The following is a 15,966-nucleotide window of genomic DNA, read 5'->3' as shown; positions in this document are numbered from 1 at the left end:
TCCCTCTAGATGTCCCGGATCGGGGCGGAGAATGACTTACTTGGCAGGCACGGTTCAGGACATCGCAACAACAACACTTTGTTCTTCTCTCCCTTCAGCCTAAATATAGCCAAACAACACTTTGCACAGAGCTATGTCTGCGAAACTAACAGCAATGAGATGAATATAGTCTTTTGATTAAATCTGGATGAGTTACACCAGTGATGAGGTCTATTCCATTGAAACACTTTAAAAAGCACTATATTGTGATATACATCTACATCACTGTTACATGTAAAGCCCTAACCGAGTTACACCCATTACTTGCTGCCCACGCCTTTCTCAGCCAGAACAAAACCATTACAACACACGACCTCAAACACATGCTTTGAACCACAAACACGCAAACCCAAACACACACACCCTCTAGTAGGCTGCCATGACGTGAGATAATCATTTAACATGTGATGTACGATGTGATGCAGCATGTGATGTATGGCAGCCATTAGGCGTGGGACAACATGCAGGCTGCAGGTTGGCTCCTGAATGCAGCCCAGCAGTGCCCTCCAGTGGCAACATGGGAACACTACACCAACCGATCGCAATGACAAGAAAATCTATCCCCCAAAACGTATTTTTGTGAGAGATGGAAACGACAATGAATTGTGAATGTGGTCGATCGGACATGACACAACAACAATCGCGACAGACAACACAAAAAAAATACACAAATGACAAACTCCAAGGTTCCAAGGAAAAACAGACGAGTGAGGAGAGAACGGGCATCAGGGGGAGAGGACGAGGTCATGTGTCAGAACTAAGGGGAGGCTTGAACACAACAACAAACACAAACAAACACAACAGGCAGTGCTCAGTCAATCAGAGAGAAGAGGGAGACCAGACGTGAGGGGGAGCCGAGGTCAACTGAACTCAACAGTACACGACGACAGAACTAAAACACAAACAACAAAACCTCGGACCACCACGGACTCTCGAACTCTCTCTATCAGAGAGGGGCGACCGGAGGTCAGCTTGAGGGGGTGTCGGGGGGAGGTTGGAGGTCAACCTACCGGGCAGGGAGACTGCAGGAACACGGTGACTTTCTCATCCTCCAGCATGATCTGCAGGAAGAGCCGTCTGATGAACCCGGATATGTTCCCCGAGACCGGCACGCTGCCGCGCTGGGGGGCCGACTGGAACAGCTCACAAAGCACCTGCACAGAGGTCAGGGGTCAACACCTGGAAAGTGGGGCTCGTGCAGGGGTCAGGGGGTCAGTACCTTAACACTAGAGTTCATGAGGTTAAAACCCTAAGCCTTGAGGTCAGAAGTCAACACCTGAGCTATGAGGGATAATGGCAGCAACTTTAATCGCCTTCTGGTTGAGGGGGAGGAGCCTACTTGAGCTGTAAGGTCGTACCTGAACAGCCTATCCGGGCTATGATGTTGTTGGGGTATGAGGTCACAGCGGATCAGCTTACCTATTCTCATGGGGTCATGGGGGTGGAACCTACTTGAGCTAAGACATCGTCGGTTGCATGGTTCTTGCTGAGTAGTCTAGCGGAGGAAATGATGTCATGGGGTACGAGGTCAATAGGGGAGCAGCCTGCCTAAGGTCATGGGGTCATGAGGGAGCAGCCTACCTGAGGTCATGAGGTCATGGGGGAGCAGCCTACGTTACGTCATGAGGTCATGGGGTCATTGGGGAGGAGCCTACCTGAGCCATGAGCCGCTGGTTGTTGGGGTGGCAGGAGATGCATTGCAAGAAGAAGGCCACGGTAGCGTTCTCAAGGGCCGTCCTCTGCTGGGTGCTTAGGGGCCCCGGTCGCCCCGGGGCCAGGTGGTGGGACCCCGAGGCCTGGGGGGAGGAGGCGGCGGCGCCGGCGGGGGAGGAGGGCGTGGTGGCGCTGCTGTGGAACCCGGCGCTGCTGGCGCTGGAGTGGCAGAGCAGGAAGAGCAGGGAGGTCCAGAGGGGGTTGACCTCGGGACCGCCCAGCCAGTCCTTCATGGCATGGCTGTTGCCCACCTCCGTGAGGAAGCGGAGCACGGGGGCCGCCAGCTCCGGGGCCAGGGCCGGCTGGCCGTGATGCCACGACGACGACGACGACGACGACGAGGAGCCGTAGGAGTGGTGGTGCGGAGGCTGGTGATGGTGGTGTGACGCGTGGTGGTGGGAATGGTGGTGCTGCCGGTGGCGCTCCGCCTGAGAGGTGGCGGGCAGCGGCAGGTCGGCGCTGGCCAGCAGGCTGCAGCAGAGCTGGGCCAGGCTGCGGGCCAGCAGGGAGGGCAGCCCCGAGTCCAGCAGCTGCTCGATGGCGCCGGGCGAGAGCGCGGCGGCCGCCAGCGTGGTCAGCTGGGACTCGGTCAGGTCGAGGGGCAGCCGGGCGTGCTTTGAGTCGTCCGTGAGGCCGGCGGCTGCGCTGGCCGTGGCGTTGGCGTCGTGCTGCTTCTTGCCGTCGTCCGTCATGGAGAGGCGATGGTGGCGGCGGTGGTGCTCCGTGGCGGCGGGCGGAGACACGATGCCCAGCCAGGACATGAGCAGGGAGAAGTAACCCGGGTGGATGTGGCACATGGAGCACAGCAGGCTGTCCACCGCCTTCTTCAGCACCACGTTGCCCGGGAGGGACATGGACCAGTTGTACAGCAGCCTGGGAACACGCGAGGGATGGGGCATTACAACATGAACAACACAGACAAGCGGCTGGTGGAAAACTGACCTCTTGTGTAACGTTCAGGTAACAAAGTAAGCCAGTTCTGAGAGACCTCTCTGCTTTTTGCCATTTTGATGGCGAAAGTGAAATATCGGTGCAGTTGGGTGTATTGATTGCAGTGAAAGGACCGAGAATATGGTTTTAAATGTATTGCAATATATTGTACTGGGTATTGCAGAGGTTTTAGATGGATCACAAGTAAAATTCATATAGCTTTTGAACCCAATTGTTTTTGTAACCTTTGTATCGTCTTTGTACCGTCTTGTGCTGTCCTGATAAAACGTACATTGACCCATTATGGGGTTTAACAGATCCAAATAAATTCTAACCTCAGTTTTCTCAAATTAAATGTTCTGTTTGTTTGTTTTTCCCTGTTAGCTCTAAACTATTAATGCCGACAGACGAGCCATGCAACATTTAGGCCTGCAGCCTGCATATCTAAAAGAAGAATGCAGGAATGCTTCCAGACCAAAACATCAAGTAAATATTGGGTTTGAATGTTGAATGAGGCTGACCTCCAGGCTCCTGCGGTAGCCCGTTCCCCAGCGGTAAACATGTTTCATGCTTCTCTTATGTAGCGATAACAGCAGGTCTATAAAATGCTCAGTTTTCACCCACCGTCAGCCCTTACTTGACTGTGTCTGTCGGCCATAACTCCTGCAGCATCTCGCTGTCAATATATCATCTTTTTTTATGGTAGTGTTTACCAACCTCCGGATTAGGACCCCAAAGACTGAGAGGTCCAACCTGGGTTTGCCGATAGATATAGATATCTATATCTATATATTATAAGACTTATAAGTCGTAGAATTTCACTGTATTTAGATTGTATATACAGGATTCTCCCTTTTATAACAAAGAAAACAAACTTCAACTTATGACTTGTTTGGTGCAAGGCACATGCATTCATCAATCAAGACATAACATCATAGACAGATGTTGTTCGGGTGAAACGATGCGCAAGGGTTGTTGGGTTCACATACATCTTCGGACTTGAAATGGGTCACGAGCCGAAAAAAGGCAGTGACCCATTTCAAGTCCACAATTGGTCACTTCATCGTTTCCGATTAAAAAACCATGACCTCCAACAGGCGTTCACTCACTCGAAGAGCTCCCTGTCGAGCAGCAGTGGCAGGTCGTAGTCCACCGGCAGCTCGTAGCTGTGCCACAGAATGGCCGCCACACAGTGGAGGTGGGAGGGCGAGGGCATGAGCAGGCCGTACTCCCTGGAGGAGGAGGTGGAAGAGGAGGCGGAGCTCACGCCTGCGCCCGCGTACCCTCCCATTGGCCCGTTGCGTTTGTGGGCGGCGACTCGTGACGAGTCCTGAACCCACTGGAGCAGAGCCTGGATTCTGTTAAGGCAGTGAAGGGGAAAATTGTTGATCAAACAAGCACACTTAAATAGAATGCACCACCTTTAATATATGTTCTAGCGCCTCATAATATATATGTTCTAACAGCACTTCAAACAGACAGGCAGAACGACAGAGGTGACTTTATCAAGTGGCGCTCCGTGGCGCCGCACGCTAGTCTGCGACCTCTGAGGCAAACGTCCCCGTCTCGCCGAGAGGGGACACAAAACAACTTTATACGGCCGTAAAACCGCAACAAGGACAGGGGAAGGACATTGTTTACTGCCAGAGTGCCGGGAGGAGTCCCGTTGACAGGGAGATAACTTATGATGATCCTGAGTGATTAGGCCGGGGGACGTCAGGGCGGGGGAGAGGGACTGGTATACCTGTCTTTGGTGCCGGCGTCCTGTGTGGTGCCCAGCTGGTAGAGGATGTCGATGGTGGAGTCTGAGGAGAGGCCGTTGAGGCGTCCGAACAGCAAGGGACTGTTGAGGTCTGAAGGGAAGCACAGTGAAATACCGTTTGTAGTTTCACTGTTCGACGCCTTGAAGACAGCGTAGGTATGGAGTGATAATGAAGCAGATTGAAATCAAACATCCAGATTGAAATCCCGAAATATGTAGTATTCCCAAACGGGCAAATTCCAAAGCATATGATAAATCTATATCAACAAATTATACTATCCGTGGGAGGGGATAAAGAGGAGACTCCAGACGACAGGGTCTGGGTTCGATCCCCTATGTCCTCAGTCCACAATACATAAAGCTATCTTTGAGCAAGACGCCCAACTTCCTACCTGCTCATGAATCACATTAAACTCCCAGCTAAATCATAAACAGAAAACGGGTCAAACAAAGCTAAACAACTTGAACATGACACCAGAAGTAAGGGGGACGTCTCCCCCTCTACTCACTGGTGGGGTCGGTGCCCGACGCGGCGCAGTTCCTGAGCAGGATGTCGATGAGCTTGAGGCCGACGGGCGTGGACTGCAGGCCGATCTTCACCAGCACCGCCTCGATGTTGGGCGAGTGCATGCCACAGTAGGGCGACATGAGCAGCGCGGCGCACGTCTGCAGCAGGTTGGCCGTGGGCGCCGCCGCGCTCGCCATGGTGGCCTCCAGGTCGCCCACGTGGGTCAAGCAGTGGTGGAGGAGGCGGAGCCAGCCGATACTAGGAGGAAGGGCAGCGTTAATGGGGTGTAACGTTTACCTCCACGACACAGACAACCGGATGCTCTGTTTGACTCTGTATCTCGTCCCCGTGTGACCAAAGGTTCTTCATCACATCGTTTCGACCATTAAGATAACTGATGTAACCAACTTGTTCTTTGGGGAGGAACAGAATTTACCCATATCCCAGAATGCATTGGCCCAACCCCATTGCAGCACTCACCTTGTTTTGGAGACCTGGTCCTCAGAGGGCAGGAAGGGGTTGTTGACGGTGGCTGAGGAGGTGTTCCCAAAGGCTGTGAGACCCAGCAGCTTGATCTGGGACAGGCCCAGGGTGCTGGCGTCCCGCGGGCGGTGCAGCCGCAGGCACACGGCCGAGGCTACCTCGGCCTTCACCAGCTGGATCTTGATGTAGGTCAGCCCGCTGGTGATGACCGGCGTGGACAGAGGCAGCATGTTGACCCCGTCTGCACTGATCTCCACGGACACCGAGGAGGGACACGCTGGGGAGGAGGGGAGAGCGGAGGGTTCATCTCATTTGTGGTTCACTAGAAGCCATCCGGGGTTCCCCCTTAACCCCTTTGACACTGGGCCAAAAGGCTCAACTTTACAGAGACTCACTCAATGCTGTAGTTTTCAGCGTTGGAAAATAAAACGACTTGCGTCTCAATACCACGGCACATGCTAATCAATTCACACATATTTTTGTCACGTCTTTTCTTACATTTTAAGATCATTGTAGAGAATAGGGAGACAACATGTAGGGACACAGAGAAAGTCAACAGAACATGGTGAATATCACGTAGAGGTCATGGCGTCCCACAGTATCCCCCCTAGTGGCTGTCCATCGGGACAAGAAAAACGTGAGGGGTGCGAAGAGAAAGCAGACAAGCATGAAGCACCCACGCATCTCCCTGAATAATTAAAGCACAGACTGCGTAACAACCAGGGGCATTAAACTTTAATGAAGAGCGACATCGACAGGACGCGGGGAAGCCCTGAAGCCGCCAAGACCCGCTTCCTGTTCCTGCACAGCGTAAACATCCCCGTGTCCTCGCCCTCTAGTGAAACACGCCACGGTTCCAGGGATCTTCTCTGAAGCTCACCCTGAAGAACCTTGCCTTGCCCTCACACTGCATAGTGTTGTGTTGTGCTGGGGCATGACCCCATGCACTATTCATTTTAATATAGTCAACATGAATATACATAATATAAATATTAAAGCCTTACATGCAAGGAGCTGTAGTTACAGCTAGCAGGCGGATGCGGCCTTCTTATAGTGATGAATAAATAATTTTGTGTGTGTGCGTGTACTCACTGGCGAGGGAGGTGAGGTGTGGCTGGATGTGTGTGTGCGTGTACTCACTGGCGAGGGAGGTGAGGTGTGGCTGGATGTGTGTGTGCGTGTACTCACTGGCGAGGGAGGCAAGGTGTGGCTGGATGTGTGTGTGCGTGTACTCACTGGCGAGGGAGGCGAGGTGTGGCTGGATGTGCAGCTCCTTGAGGAGCACGGCGGCGGGGAGGTGGATGGTGAGGTCGCACCAGGCCTCCTCCGGCAGGAAGATGTAGGACCAGGCCGCGGAGCGCGCCCGGCGGTGGGGCGGCGTGGACTGAAGCAGGACCTCCGCCGGCTGGGCCGTGGGGCTGCTGGACGTGATGCTGCCTGGAGGGGGACGGAGGTGTTGGGGAGGCTGGTTTAAATAAAGCTTGGGGCTGGGTTGGAGCGGTGTCATTGGTCTGGCGGTACTCGATAGGCAATGATAAGAGGTGAAATGATACAGCCATGGGATTTGTCAAACACTCGTTTATTTGAATATAATGGATGCAAAAGCATCTTCGATTGCCTAATATCGTAACCCTTCTACACTGAGATGGGATGAGTTGAACACAATTCATGCTGAATTTATGGCAACGTCAACATTTAACCTGCGGTCTTAATAAACCGGCAAAAACCTTTCACATTTAATAACACAGCATTTCAATTTAGCAACATTAAGAAAATCCCTAAAGCGTGCAAGTTGTGTATCAATTTATGAATTGTAAATTACACACAATGTTTAAGCATGTATGTCAATGATGAATGGATTACCGAGGGGGGCGAAGTTGTGCAGGCCCTCGGCGTTGTCCGGCTCAGCGGTCATGACCCGGGCCTTCAGGCTGCCGTCTGCGGCCTTCCCGGGCCCCGAGTCCAGGAACTTCATGATGGTGGAGACCATGCTACGCGCCGTGTTGACGATGGCCCGCGTGCTGGTCACCATGTTGTTACAGATCAGCTGGACGCCACCTGGGGACAGAACAGAGGTCAGCCAGATACAAACACGCGTTGAGTCAACCCCAGGTGCCTGTTCTGTACAGTTACTGGTCTGTGTGGCAGAGTACTTACCCATGTCGTGGAAGGCCTTCAGTGCTTCGCTGGTGTCCAACACTCTGAGGATGAACCAGAGGAGAGGCTCCGACAGCTGGCACGTGGACAGAGAACCCTGCGGCGGAAACACATAGAGAAAAATAAATCATTCACTGCATCACAAGATGGTTTTGCCCTTTATTATTATCACTTAGTGTATGTCTTCTACCACACGATTTGGGAAAAGCATTAGACTACAATTTGGGAAAAGGTCAAGTATCAGCCAATATAATGGAGGCCTGCACCTAGCACGTCTTTCAATGTTTATGACATGTGAAGCTTGCTCCCAGCTCACCTGTCTACCCATGTATCCACAGGCCATGTAGGTGAGTATGGGCTGCAGCATGACCTGCACCGAGGTGGCCCTCTTGCTGAGGGTGGTGAGGATGGTGAAGAGGCCATCGCCCACCGAGATGGCGTCAAGCCCCCCGTGGAAGTTCTCGTGCTTGGTGAGGTGCAGACCGCTGGCTCCTAGAGAAAAGAGCCGGGGGAAGGTTGATCAGTTGATGGGCATCATTCAATAGATAATTCTACAATTGTTTAAATGGGTAGTTTAGGGGATGTACAAATTAATTTGAGCTGTTAGCATTCATCATATATATATATATATATAGGGCATTAGGTTGATGCTATTTATCCAAAGGGTCTTGCAATATCATGAGGGAATTGCTTGCATTGTTAGCGAGATTTGCCCCAGTGTGATTCACCCCCATATCGTTCATTAGACGCTCCAGGGGGAGGGAGAGGGCGTGTACCTATGATCATGGCCATGGCGCTGCTGTTACACTGGCCCAGCGCCGAGAGGATCTGGCTCATGATCTGCTGGTTGGCCAGGACCAGGTCCGCCATGCCGGCGGCCGGGCCCTGGCTGGAGGCCGCGCCCCCGGCGGCTCCGCTGCTCTCCATGCTGCCGCACACCTTCTCCTCGTCCGACACGCTGCTGTCGGCGGCAGCGCCGGCGCCGCCCGCCCCCAGCGCGCGCCCGCTGAACTCCCGGTCGCCCGACAGCGGCAGCTGCACCAGCACGTTGACCAGCTTCAGCAGGTCGAACATCAGCTGGTCGCGGGTGGTCTCACCGCACACCGCCTTGGCGTCGCCCGGGCGGATGATGTTGGCGAAGAGGCCGCCGAAGCAGGCGCGCGCGCCCGAGGACGAGTCTGAGCCGCTGCGCGACACCACCTTGTCGGAGCAGGTGATGTAGTGGTGCACCAGGAAGGTGGAGGACTCGATGACGGAGGAGATGGTGCTGACCGACACCACCTCGAAGTTCTGCTCCAGGGTGAACTCCAGCAGCTTCACCTGGGCATCGAGCGGGCCCTGGCCGGACTGGAAGGGGCCCCTGGTGGGGGGGGGGGGGGGGGGGGGGGGAACGCAGCAAAGGCTTTAAAATACTTTATTGTTCATAAATAATTGATGAAAATTAAAAATATCTATACATTTAATTAAAAATGATTTGAAACAAGAAATACTCAGAAACATTTTAGAAAAACAATTTGGTAATAAGTCATTAATAATGATTAGAAGTAATTTTGCTAATGCATGCTCGTTATATTCTCTGAGCGGTTATGGTCTCAAGCTAATAGATAAAGTGCCTTTATGCGTTGTGCTTGTCGGTGCTCAAATTCTTTTTAAGGGCTTTTTATGTATAACGTTAAGCATATGACTTTTTTGATAGTCTAGATAGATATTCCTTCTGCGTTTCCAACGCATTCCCTGCATAACAACCGCGCTGTACACCCCCACACTATAAGGCCCGCCTCCGTACCTCTCGGTGGACAGGATGTGCATGAGCCGGAGCAGGAAGTCGCTGAACATCTGGGGGCAGGTGGGGGACAGGTGCACCTGCAGGCGGCTGAGGAACTCCTGCATGGCCTGCGTGGCGGTGGGCCCCACCTGGGCGCTGTGCTGGCCGGTGCCGTGGGGGCTGCTGCCTGAGAAGAAGCGCACCAGCACATGCACCAGCGTGGGGTCCGACACCATCTGCTGGGCTGTGCCCTCTGGCCCGCCCATAGCAGGAGCAGGAGCTAGAGAGAGAGACACACACACACACACACACACACACCACGGTTTGGATCTGATTGGGTTTGTGTAAACACACACACGCCTCTTAATCATTGACTAGGTTGCATTGTATTTAAGATGCTCCCATTAATATAAAATGATTTTATATTATGTAATATTATGCTAATAATGTTGATTTTTATTATTCAGGAAACTGAATTAGAACCAGAATGACTTTATTCTCTTGATCTCTATATACAGTGTAAATGGACAAACACACACACACACACTCTCTCTCTGAGGGCTGTGGTGTGTGTGAGGGGATATAAAGTGGAACTGACTGCAGGCCGGCATGTTGGTCATCAGGGTGAGGGAGTGGAGCACCAGGCACCAGGTCCTCAGGGAGGTGTTGGGGTACCAGGCCAGCACCGTCAGGAAGCTGCTGATAGAGGCTGCACACACACACACACACACACACACACACACACACACACACACACACACAAAGACACAAGGTCACACATTATAGGCTTTGTTATCCAAAAACATGGTCTTGTTTGCATGAAGACAAGATGAGTTTCATTATGATGGGGTGATGAAAAACCGGGTTTCGTAACTGGGCTTGTGTTTACATGTCATTTGGGAAACCTGTTTACAACGGGGTTCTGACCTTGGTTGAGGGGAATGGTGGGCACTCTGCTGGCGTTGAACATGAAGATGTCTGAGCCGCTCTCCTCGCTGCCGCTAGAGCACGAATTCAGACTCAGGGTCAGCCACAGCTGCAGCAGAGACTCCAACTGCAGGACACACGCAAACATTTTAGAGTAGGTAAACATCCTGGTTAGAGTAGGTTTGCACAGTGTTGTGTTAAGGTTCAGCGAATGAACAAAGGATTGACATGTGACATCTCAATATTTGCTTCATCTCAAAGATGCCCGACTTGACTTTATGGACAAATCATAAATCACAAACTAATAATCTCTGCATCAAGACATTTTGATGTTGGCTTTAACTTGCAGTCCAGGATACTCTTGATCCTCTTTAGTAGGCTGCATACTGTGCGGATATCCCTGCAGGTTTAAGGTTAACAGGCTAGAGTGACCATGTGTTCCTGGTGTTCTTCAGACCTGCACATGGTGGACCTGCAGCATTGAGAAAAGCTTGTTGAAGCAGGCACTCAGCATGGGGATGGAGGAGGCCTGGATCAGAGGCCCCCCGGCCGGAGGAGAAGACCCTCCGTGGAGGCCTCTCAGCAGGGAGTCATCGGTCCCGTTGGGGGCCTGAGACACTGGGGACAACACACACACACACACACACACACACACACACACACACACACACACACACGTAAAGATGGTACTTTAAAAAACCAGTAACCATTCAAATCAAATGGGAAATCTGCGCATGTTTCCAGCCATTTCCATACGTTCTCTGGGCAAACCGGCATTGTGGGCATTTGTTGACTACACCACACAATGCATACTTATTACTTAAATGACAATGTCTGCAGAGGTTATAACTTGCTGATGTGACCGTTAATGTGGTGTCAGCGTGTGCTAAACTTTTGTCGGCCCTGACCTGTGGGTGAGGTGGATGTGAGGGCCTGCAGGATGGAGTCAGCCTGCAGCGTGGCCATCATCTTCAACATCAGCTCCGCCTGCTGCTCCAAGCCAACCTCCAGACGGGCGTCAAGAGCTGGGAGAGGGAGGAGGGGGACATTTCAGAAGTTCATTTATATGGTTTGCAGAACCCAGTCATAAAGGGACACATGGCAATGCAACAGGCTCAGTCAGCTTCAAGCCTATCAATTAAATAGCCCATATTTTTTATTGTGGTCGTTAAGAACCCGTTAAATACTTTATTTTTTATTTCATCACTTGCAATTGAGAATTACAATTTATTATTATTCACTTGACAGTATATCTAAATCAAACGAATAGGCAATATTCTGAGAAAAGACTAGTTCTGTACATCTGAAACGTTTAGGGTTTGGTATTAATCCAAACAGCGCCTACCTTGGGAGACGGACACGGAGATGCTCTGCGAGCCGGGCTTCTCCACGGCAACGGGAGGTTTGGACACCGGGATGCCCACCCCCCCTATGTAGGGGTTGTACCCGTAAGTGCCATAGTCAGCACCCCAGTAGTCATACCAGGTGTTGCTGATAGGCTGCAGGGGGATGGGGGAAAGAACAAGAAGAACAAGGAGGAGAAACACAGTCATTGCTGTTCTCTGCAACGTGAACGTGTGTACATGAGATGGTTGTGCGGTAACATTCACATGCATTAACTTGGCTGAAAGGGAGAGTTGAAGGAATAAAAAAAAGACTGTTTTTCCATTATCCATTTCAAAGGTTGTTCTGATTGCATCAGTGCATCCATGTTACCCGCTGAAGTACCATAAGTTGTTCTGATTGCATCAGAGTTTCAATGTTACCCTCTGAGGTACAATAACTTGTTCTGATTTCCTCATTGCCTCGCTGTTACCCTCTAAACGGCGATAAGTTGTTCTGATTGCATCAGTGATGTGATGTTACCCTCCGAGGTACGATTGCTATGGGGGCATATTTTATTCATAAATAGCATTGCTACACAATTGATTTAGCACTTTTCATGTTCCAACTCTTATTGAGGAATCCTCCACATTAAAAACACCTATACATCGATACCCAACTAGAGAACATCAATACTGCGTTCAAGAAAAAACAAAGGGAAAGTAATGACAGAAAGTGCAGAGCAAGTAAATGAGACGTACGGGGGGTTTGGAGGCGTGCCACTTACCTTAAAACCTTTGGCGGCGAGTGGATCCTTTTCCAAATCAATATCTAAAGGATCAATATCAACATCCATCAGGTCTTGTAGCAAGTCAAAGTCTATGTCTTTATCTTTTTCCAATGAGGACAGAGGTGGAGCACCTTTTGGATAATGAAAACAGCTTTAATATTGCCGAGCAAGCACACTAGATACAAAGAAACCAGCAAGATATAACTCACAGTGGCCTTTTCTTAGGGACGTTACTGGGCAATGTTAAGGCCAATCAAAATCAATGGCTTATTCACCTATAGCGGCCATTTTGGATCAAAACGCTAGCTGGGGGGAGAACAGCTAACGTTTAGAACCAAGATGGTCGCTATAGGTGAATTAGACCCATGGGACACAGGAGGGGGAGGCCACAAGATGGTTAGTTCTGTTAGACTGAGGAAAAACAAATCTCTCTGAAATCATAGGGTCAGAGTATCTGGCACTGAAAAGGTCCAAACAAATACATTTTATGTCATATATTTAGCTGTGTAACTGTAAAGCAATATACACAATGACATAAACATTACACAAATACACATTCAAACACTTAGGAGCCGACAATATTTGCACTCCCCCTCCAAAAGCATTTAAGATAACAGTTCTATCCTCTAAAATCATCACTGGTCGACCTAAAGTGTTAAGGTACAAGAGCACAGAGAGAAATTCAATTCAGCTATAAAGGATAAAGAACTGAACGGTTCAAACAAGATTACTTCATCATCTTCATCGACCACTAGTCGGAGGAGAGTACAGGAGATACATCTGTAAGGTGCTTCAGTTTCTGTGTGTGTATGTGGTTGTATTCATTACCTGGGTCTGCATGTCTGTATCCGTTCATTTGTGTGTGCTTCTTAGTGTGTGTATCCATTACCTGTGTCTGGGCGTGTGTGTGTCCGTGTCCATGTGTATCCCCGTGTGTATTTGTCCGTGTGTGTGTGTGCACGGCCGGGCCTACCAACGCACTTTGGAAAAGGGAGGAGGAGGAGGAGTTCCCGGCTGTACCTGCGATGATATCAGGGACTAGGGAGTCGTCCATGCCCTCTCCCAGGGAGAGGGGTGCGGCCGGGGGCAAAGAGTCCTCCAGGTCCCCCGACCCGGAGGAAGAGACCCCCGACGCCGCAGCCTCCTCGCCCGAGTTCACCTCGTCCATCACGTCCAGAGAGCCTGGAGACAGGAGCTCTCCTGTGGAGACACACAGGTACAGAGTTAGGCCTGTTGTGTATTCCTCTTTTGTTGACTTACCTAACCAGGGCAGGACCTCATTGAGTTTAAACATTTTTTTCTAGAATTTAAGACCTAGTATCCATAGCCTATTGAAACGTTAAAATGTCAATGAGTCACAAATGGGTTACGTTTTTATTCAGGTGCAGATGTCAATTTTGTTGTATTTATAAAAAAAAATAATAGTAAAACACAGATACGTTGAGTATGCTGCTATCTAAAGCCCAACATGCTAACTGCTGTACACTACATACAAAAAGATTGTTCCACCCTGCAAATGATCAACTTCATAATGATTCCCCCTAGATGCTCTCTAATAACCTGCATCTGAACGCACTTCAAGTCTCTCTAGATAAAAGTCTCGCCCGTCATTACCAGAGCCCCAAACCGTGGTTGTACACGGAAGAATGACTTTGAGAAGCAGTCTCCAGAACTAACTGGCTCTAGCTGACGTAGCTCCTCCACCCACCTGCCAGGATGTCCTGCAGCATGCAGGTGAGCGAGTACTGGGCCCAGGCCCCGCCCCATGAGATGTCTCCCCTGTTGAAGTCGGTCCCGACCAGCAGCAGCAGCAGGCGCTCCAGCTGCTGCTCCGACACCACCTCACACAGGCGGATGGTGGGTCGCGTGGCGTTGGCTATCCGGGCCAGCACCTGCAGGACAGGGGGAGAAGAGACGGGAGGGTCGGGTCAGGCTGAGGGACGTGCAGCCGTTAGTTAGCTCCGGGGTTAGCGACAAGATGGGCTTCACTGATCACCTCACTGAATGCAGAATCAGGAGAGTGGAAGTATAAGACTTTTTATTGGGCTGGAGATGCCCAGAGGACAGATATTTCAGAAGTATGTGCTAGTCACTAGTCATTTGTATCCATTTGTGTCAATTTTGTATCCAGATCTTTCAGCTGCAACGGCAATGCTAAGATGTATTCGGTGGAAACCTCAGACAGTATAGAGCCCTATTACTTATAATTGATCAATTACCAATCCATCACTGTAAACACATAACAGTATTATCCATTAGTCCAACGCCTTTACTTGACACCGGAATTGCTACCTTGCAGACGAAGAGCAGCAGGTCTGCGTGGCAGGTGAAGTCCATGGAGAGCAGGAAGAGGGCCAGCTTCTGCACCACGCAGATGCAGCGCTCGTGGGCCAGGGTGAAGGGCAGGGGCTCCACCTCCGGGGCCTCCTTAGCCGCCGCCGCCTCCGTGTCCAGGGAGGAGCGGGGCCACTCCGCCGTGCGCCGGAGACGGATCAGGTCCTTAAAGTGCTGTTGAGAGAGAGGGAGGGAGGGAGGGGGGGGGGGGGGGGGGGGGGGGGGGGGGGTGGAGGTCAGGGCAGGGGTCAGAGATTCCCATCCGTTTTGTACCAGATGCTGATACGTAACCAAGAGCACGATGGGTCACAGTGAACCCCTACGACGGCTCGCAGATCGCCGCACTTTTATGACCGACTGGGAGAAGACCACAGGTTGAATGACACTGATCTATGGGAGTCCTTTTTTCAGAGTGTTTGTCCTTATTGTTGTTAAAATGCTGTTCCGGCCTTTGTAGAGCACTTTCAACGACATTGTGTTTGGAGGGTGCTGTATAAATAAACTTGCCTAATTCGGGGCACGGCCATACGGACAGTGTGTGTGTGGTGACGCAGCGGCTCACCTTGGATGTGGCTTGCTTGAGCTTGGCCTGCTCCACCAGCAGCTTGTAGGAGGAGCCCTTGTTGCTCTGCACCTTCTCCTTCTCAATCTGCTCCACCAGAGCTTTCTGTTTGGCTTTCAATAGGTTTAGCTGCTACAATGAAAAGGTCAGGATAAATACATGCAAGAGACGTGCCACACCTCGCTTCCCTAAACCCGGAAATAAATATAAAAGACAAAACTGGGTTGTCATTGCATTTGCTCTGTAGGGACATCCCATGCGGGATTCTCCATCCAAACACATGACGGTATAGATAAGTCTAGCAGATGGTATAGTCCACTGGGTAGATTTTTCCATCAGGGTGGACACTCCCACTTGTGTTGTCCTTATAGGCGATGCCACAACATGCCACCTGAGGGCAGAAGAGGGGCTCTTTACAGGGCTTGGGAGTGGACTGAGACATCACCTGCTTGTGGTGCACCAGCTGCTTGCGGATCTTGCGGGAGTAGAGGCGGTCGAGGCTGCTGTTGCCTTTGGAGGACCGGCCGGAGTTCTGGGACTGGAGACTGTTGTTGATGAAGCTCCACTGGTTGCCTGGATTCAACCAGGGACAGGAAACACAGAGCCAGGGTCAGAATCAGCCTTTGTTATTATACATGGGGATGGTTCAACACAAGGCGCAGGTGCCGGAACA

At 51.1% G+C, this 15,966-nt stretch overlaps 1 protein-coding gene across 7 annotated transcripts in view; it reads right to left on the bottom strand.

Annotated features, from left to right (window-relative positions):
• birc6 (baculoviral IAP repeat containing 6) overlaps window positions 1-15,966 on the bottom strand; it is a 98,485-nt gene that overhangs the window by 52,436 nt on the left and 30,083 nt on the right. For 3 of the 7 annotated variants that reach the window (XM_079728940.1, XM_079728943.1, XM_079728946.1), the window contains exons 33-55: window positions 15,739-15,866; window positions 15,294-15,425; window positions 14,690-14,905; window positions 14,106-14,289; window positions 13,379-13,597; window positions 12,395-12,528; window positions 11,630-11,783; window positions 11,193-11,309; window positions 10,742-10,902; window positions 10,285-10,411; window positions 9,956-10,066; window positions 9,379-9,637; window positions 8,369-8,952; window positions 7,909-8,084; window positions 7,593-7,689; window positions 7,299-7,493; window positions 6,672-6,872; window positions 5,433-5,712; window positions 4,954-5,210; window positions 4,427-4,535; window positions 3,792-4,040; window positions 1,695-2,625; window positions 1,050-1,193 (exon numbers count right to left, since the gene is read on the bottom strand). In XM_079728940.1, the coding sequence (XP_079585066.1) occupies window positions 1,050-1,193; window positions 1,695-2,625; window positions 3,792-4,040; window positions 4,427-4,535; window positions 4,954-5,210; window positions 5,433-5,712; window positions 6,672-6,872; window positions 7,299-7,493; window positions 7,593-7,689; window positions 7,909-8,084; window positions 8,369-8,952; window positions 9,379-9,637; window positions 9,956-10,066; window positions 10,285-10,411; window positions 10,742-10,902; window positions 11,193-11,309; window positions 11,630-11,783; window positions 12,395-12,528; window positions 13,379-13,597; window positions 14,106-14,289; window positions 14,690-14,905; window positions 15,294-15,425; window positions 15,739-15,866 (5,165 nt within the window). The remainder of the gene's footprint in view (window positions 1-1,049; window positions 1,194-1,694; window positions 2,626-3,791; window positions 4,041-4,426; window positions 4,536-4,953; window positions 5,211-5,432; window positions 5,713-6,671; window positions 6,873-7,298; window positions 7,494-7,592; window positions 7,690-7,908; window positions 8,085-8,368; window positions 8,953-9,378; window positions 9,638-9,955; window positions 10,067-10,284; window positions 10,412-10,741; window positions 10,903-11,192; window positions 11,310-11,629; window positions 11,784-12,394; window positions 12,529-13,378; window positions 13,598-14,105; window positions 14,290-14,689; window positions 14,906-15,293; window positions 15,426-15,738; window positions 15,867-15,966) is intronic. The other 4 variants (XM_079728944.1, XM_079728942.1, XM_079728945.1 and 1 more) reach the window with 4 other exon arrangements.

Source organism: Pollachius pollachius (genome assembly GCF_949987615.1).
Source record: "Pollachius pollachius genome assembly, chromosome: 2".
Lineage (NCBI taxonomy): Eukaryota > Metazoa > Chordata > Actinopteri > Gadiformes > Gadidae > Pollachius > Pollachius pollachius.
The sequence above is the reverse complement of the archived record's forward strand: the minus strand, read 5'-3'. Positions and strand labels throughout refer to the sequence as shown.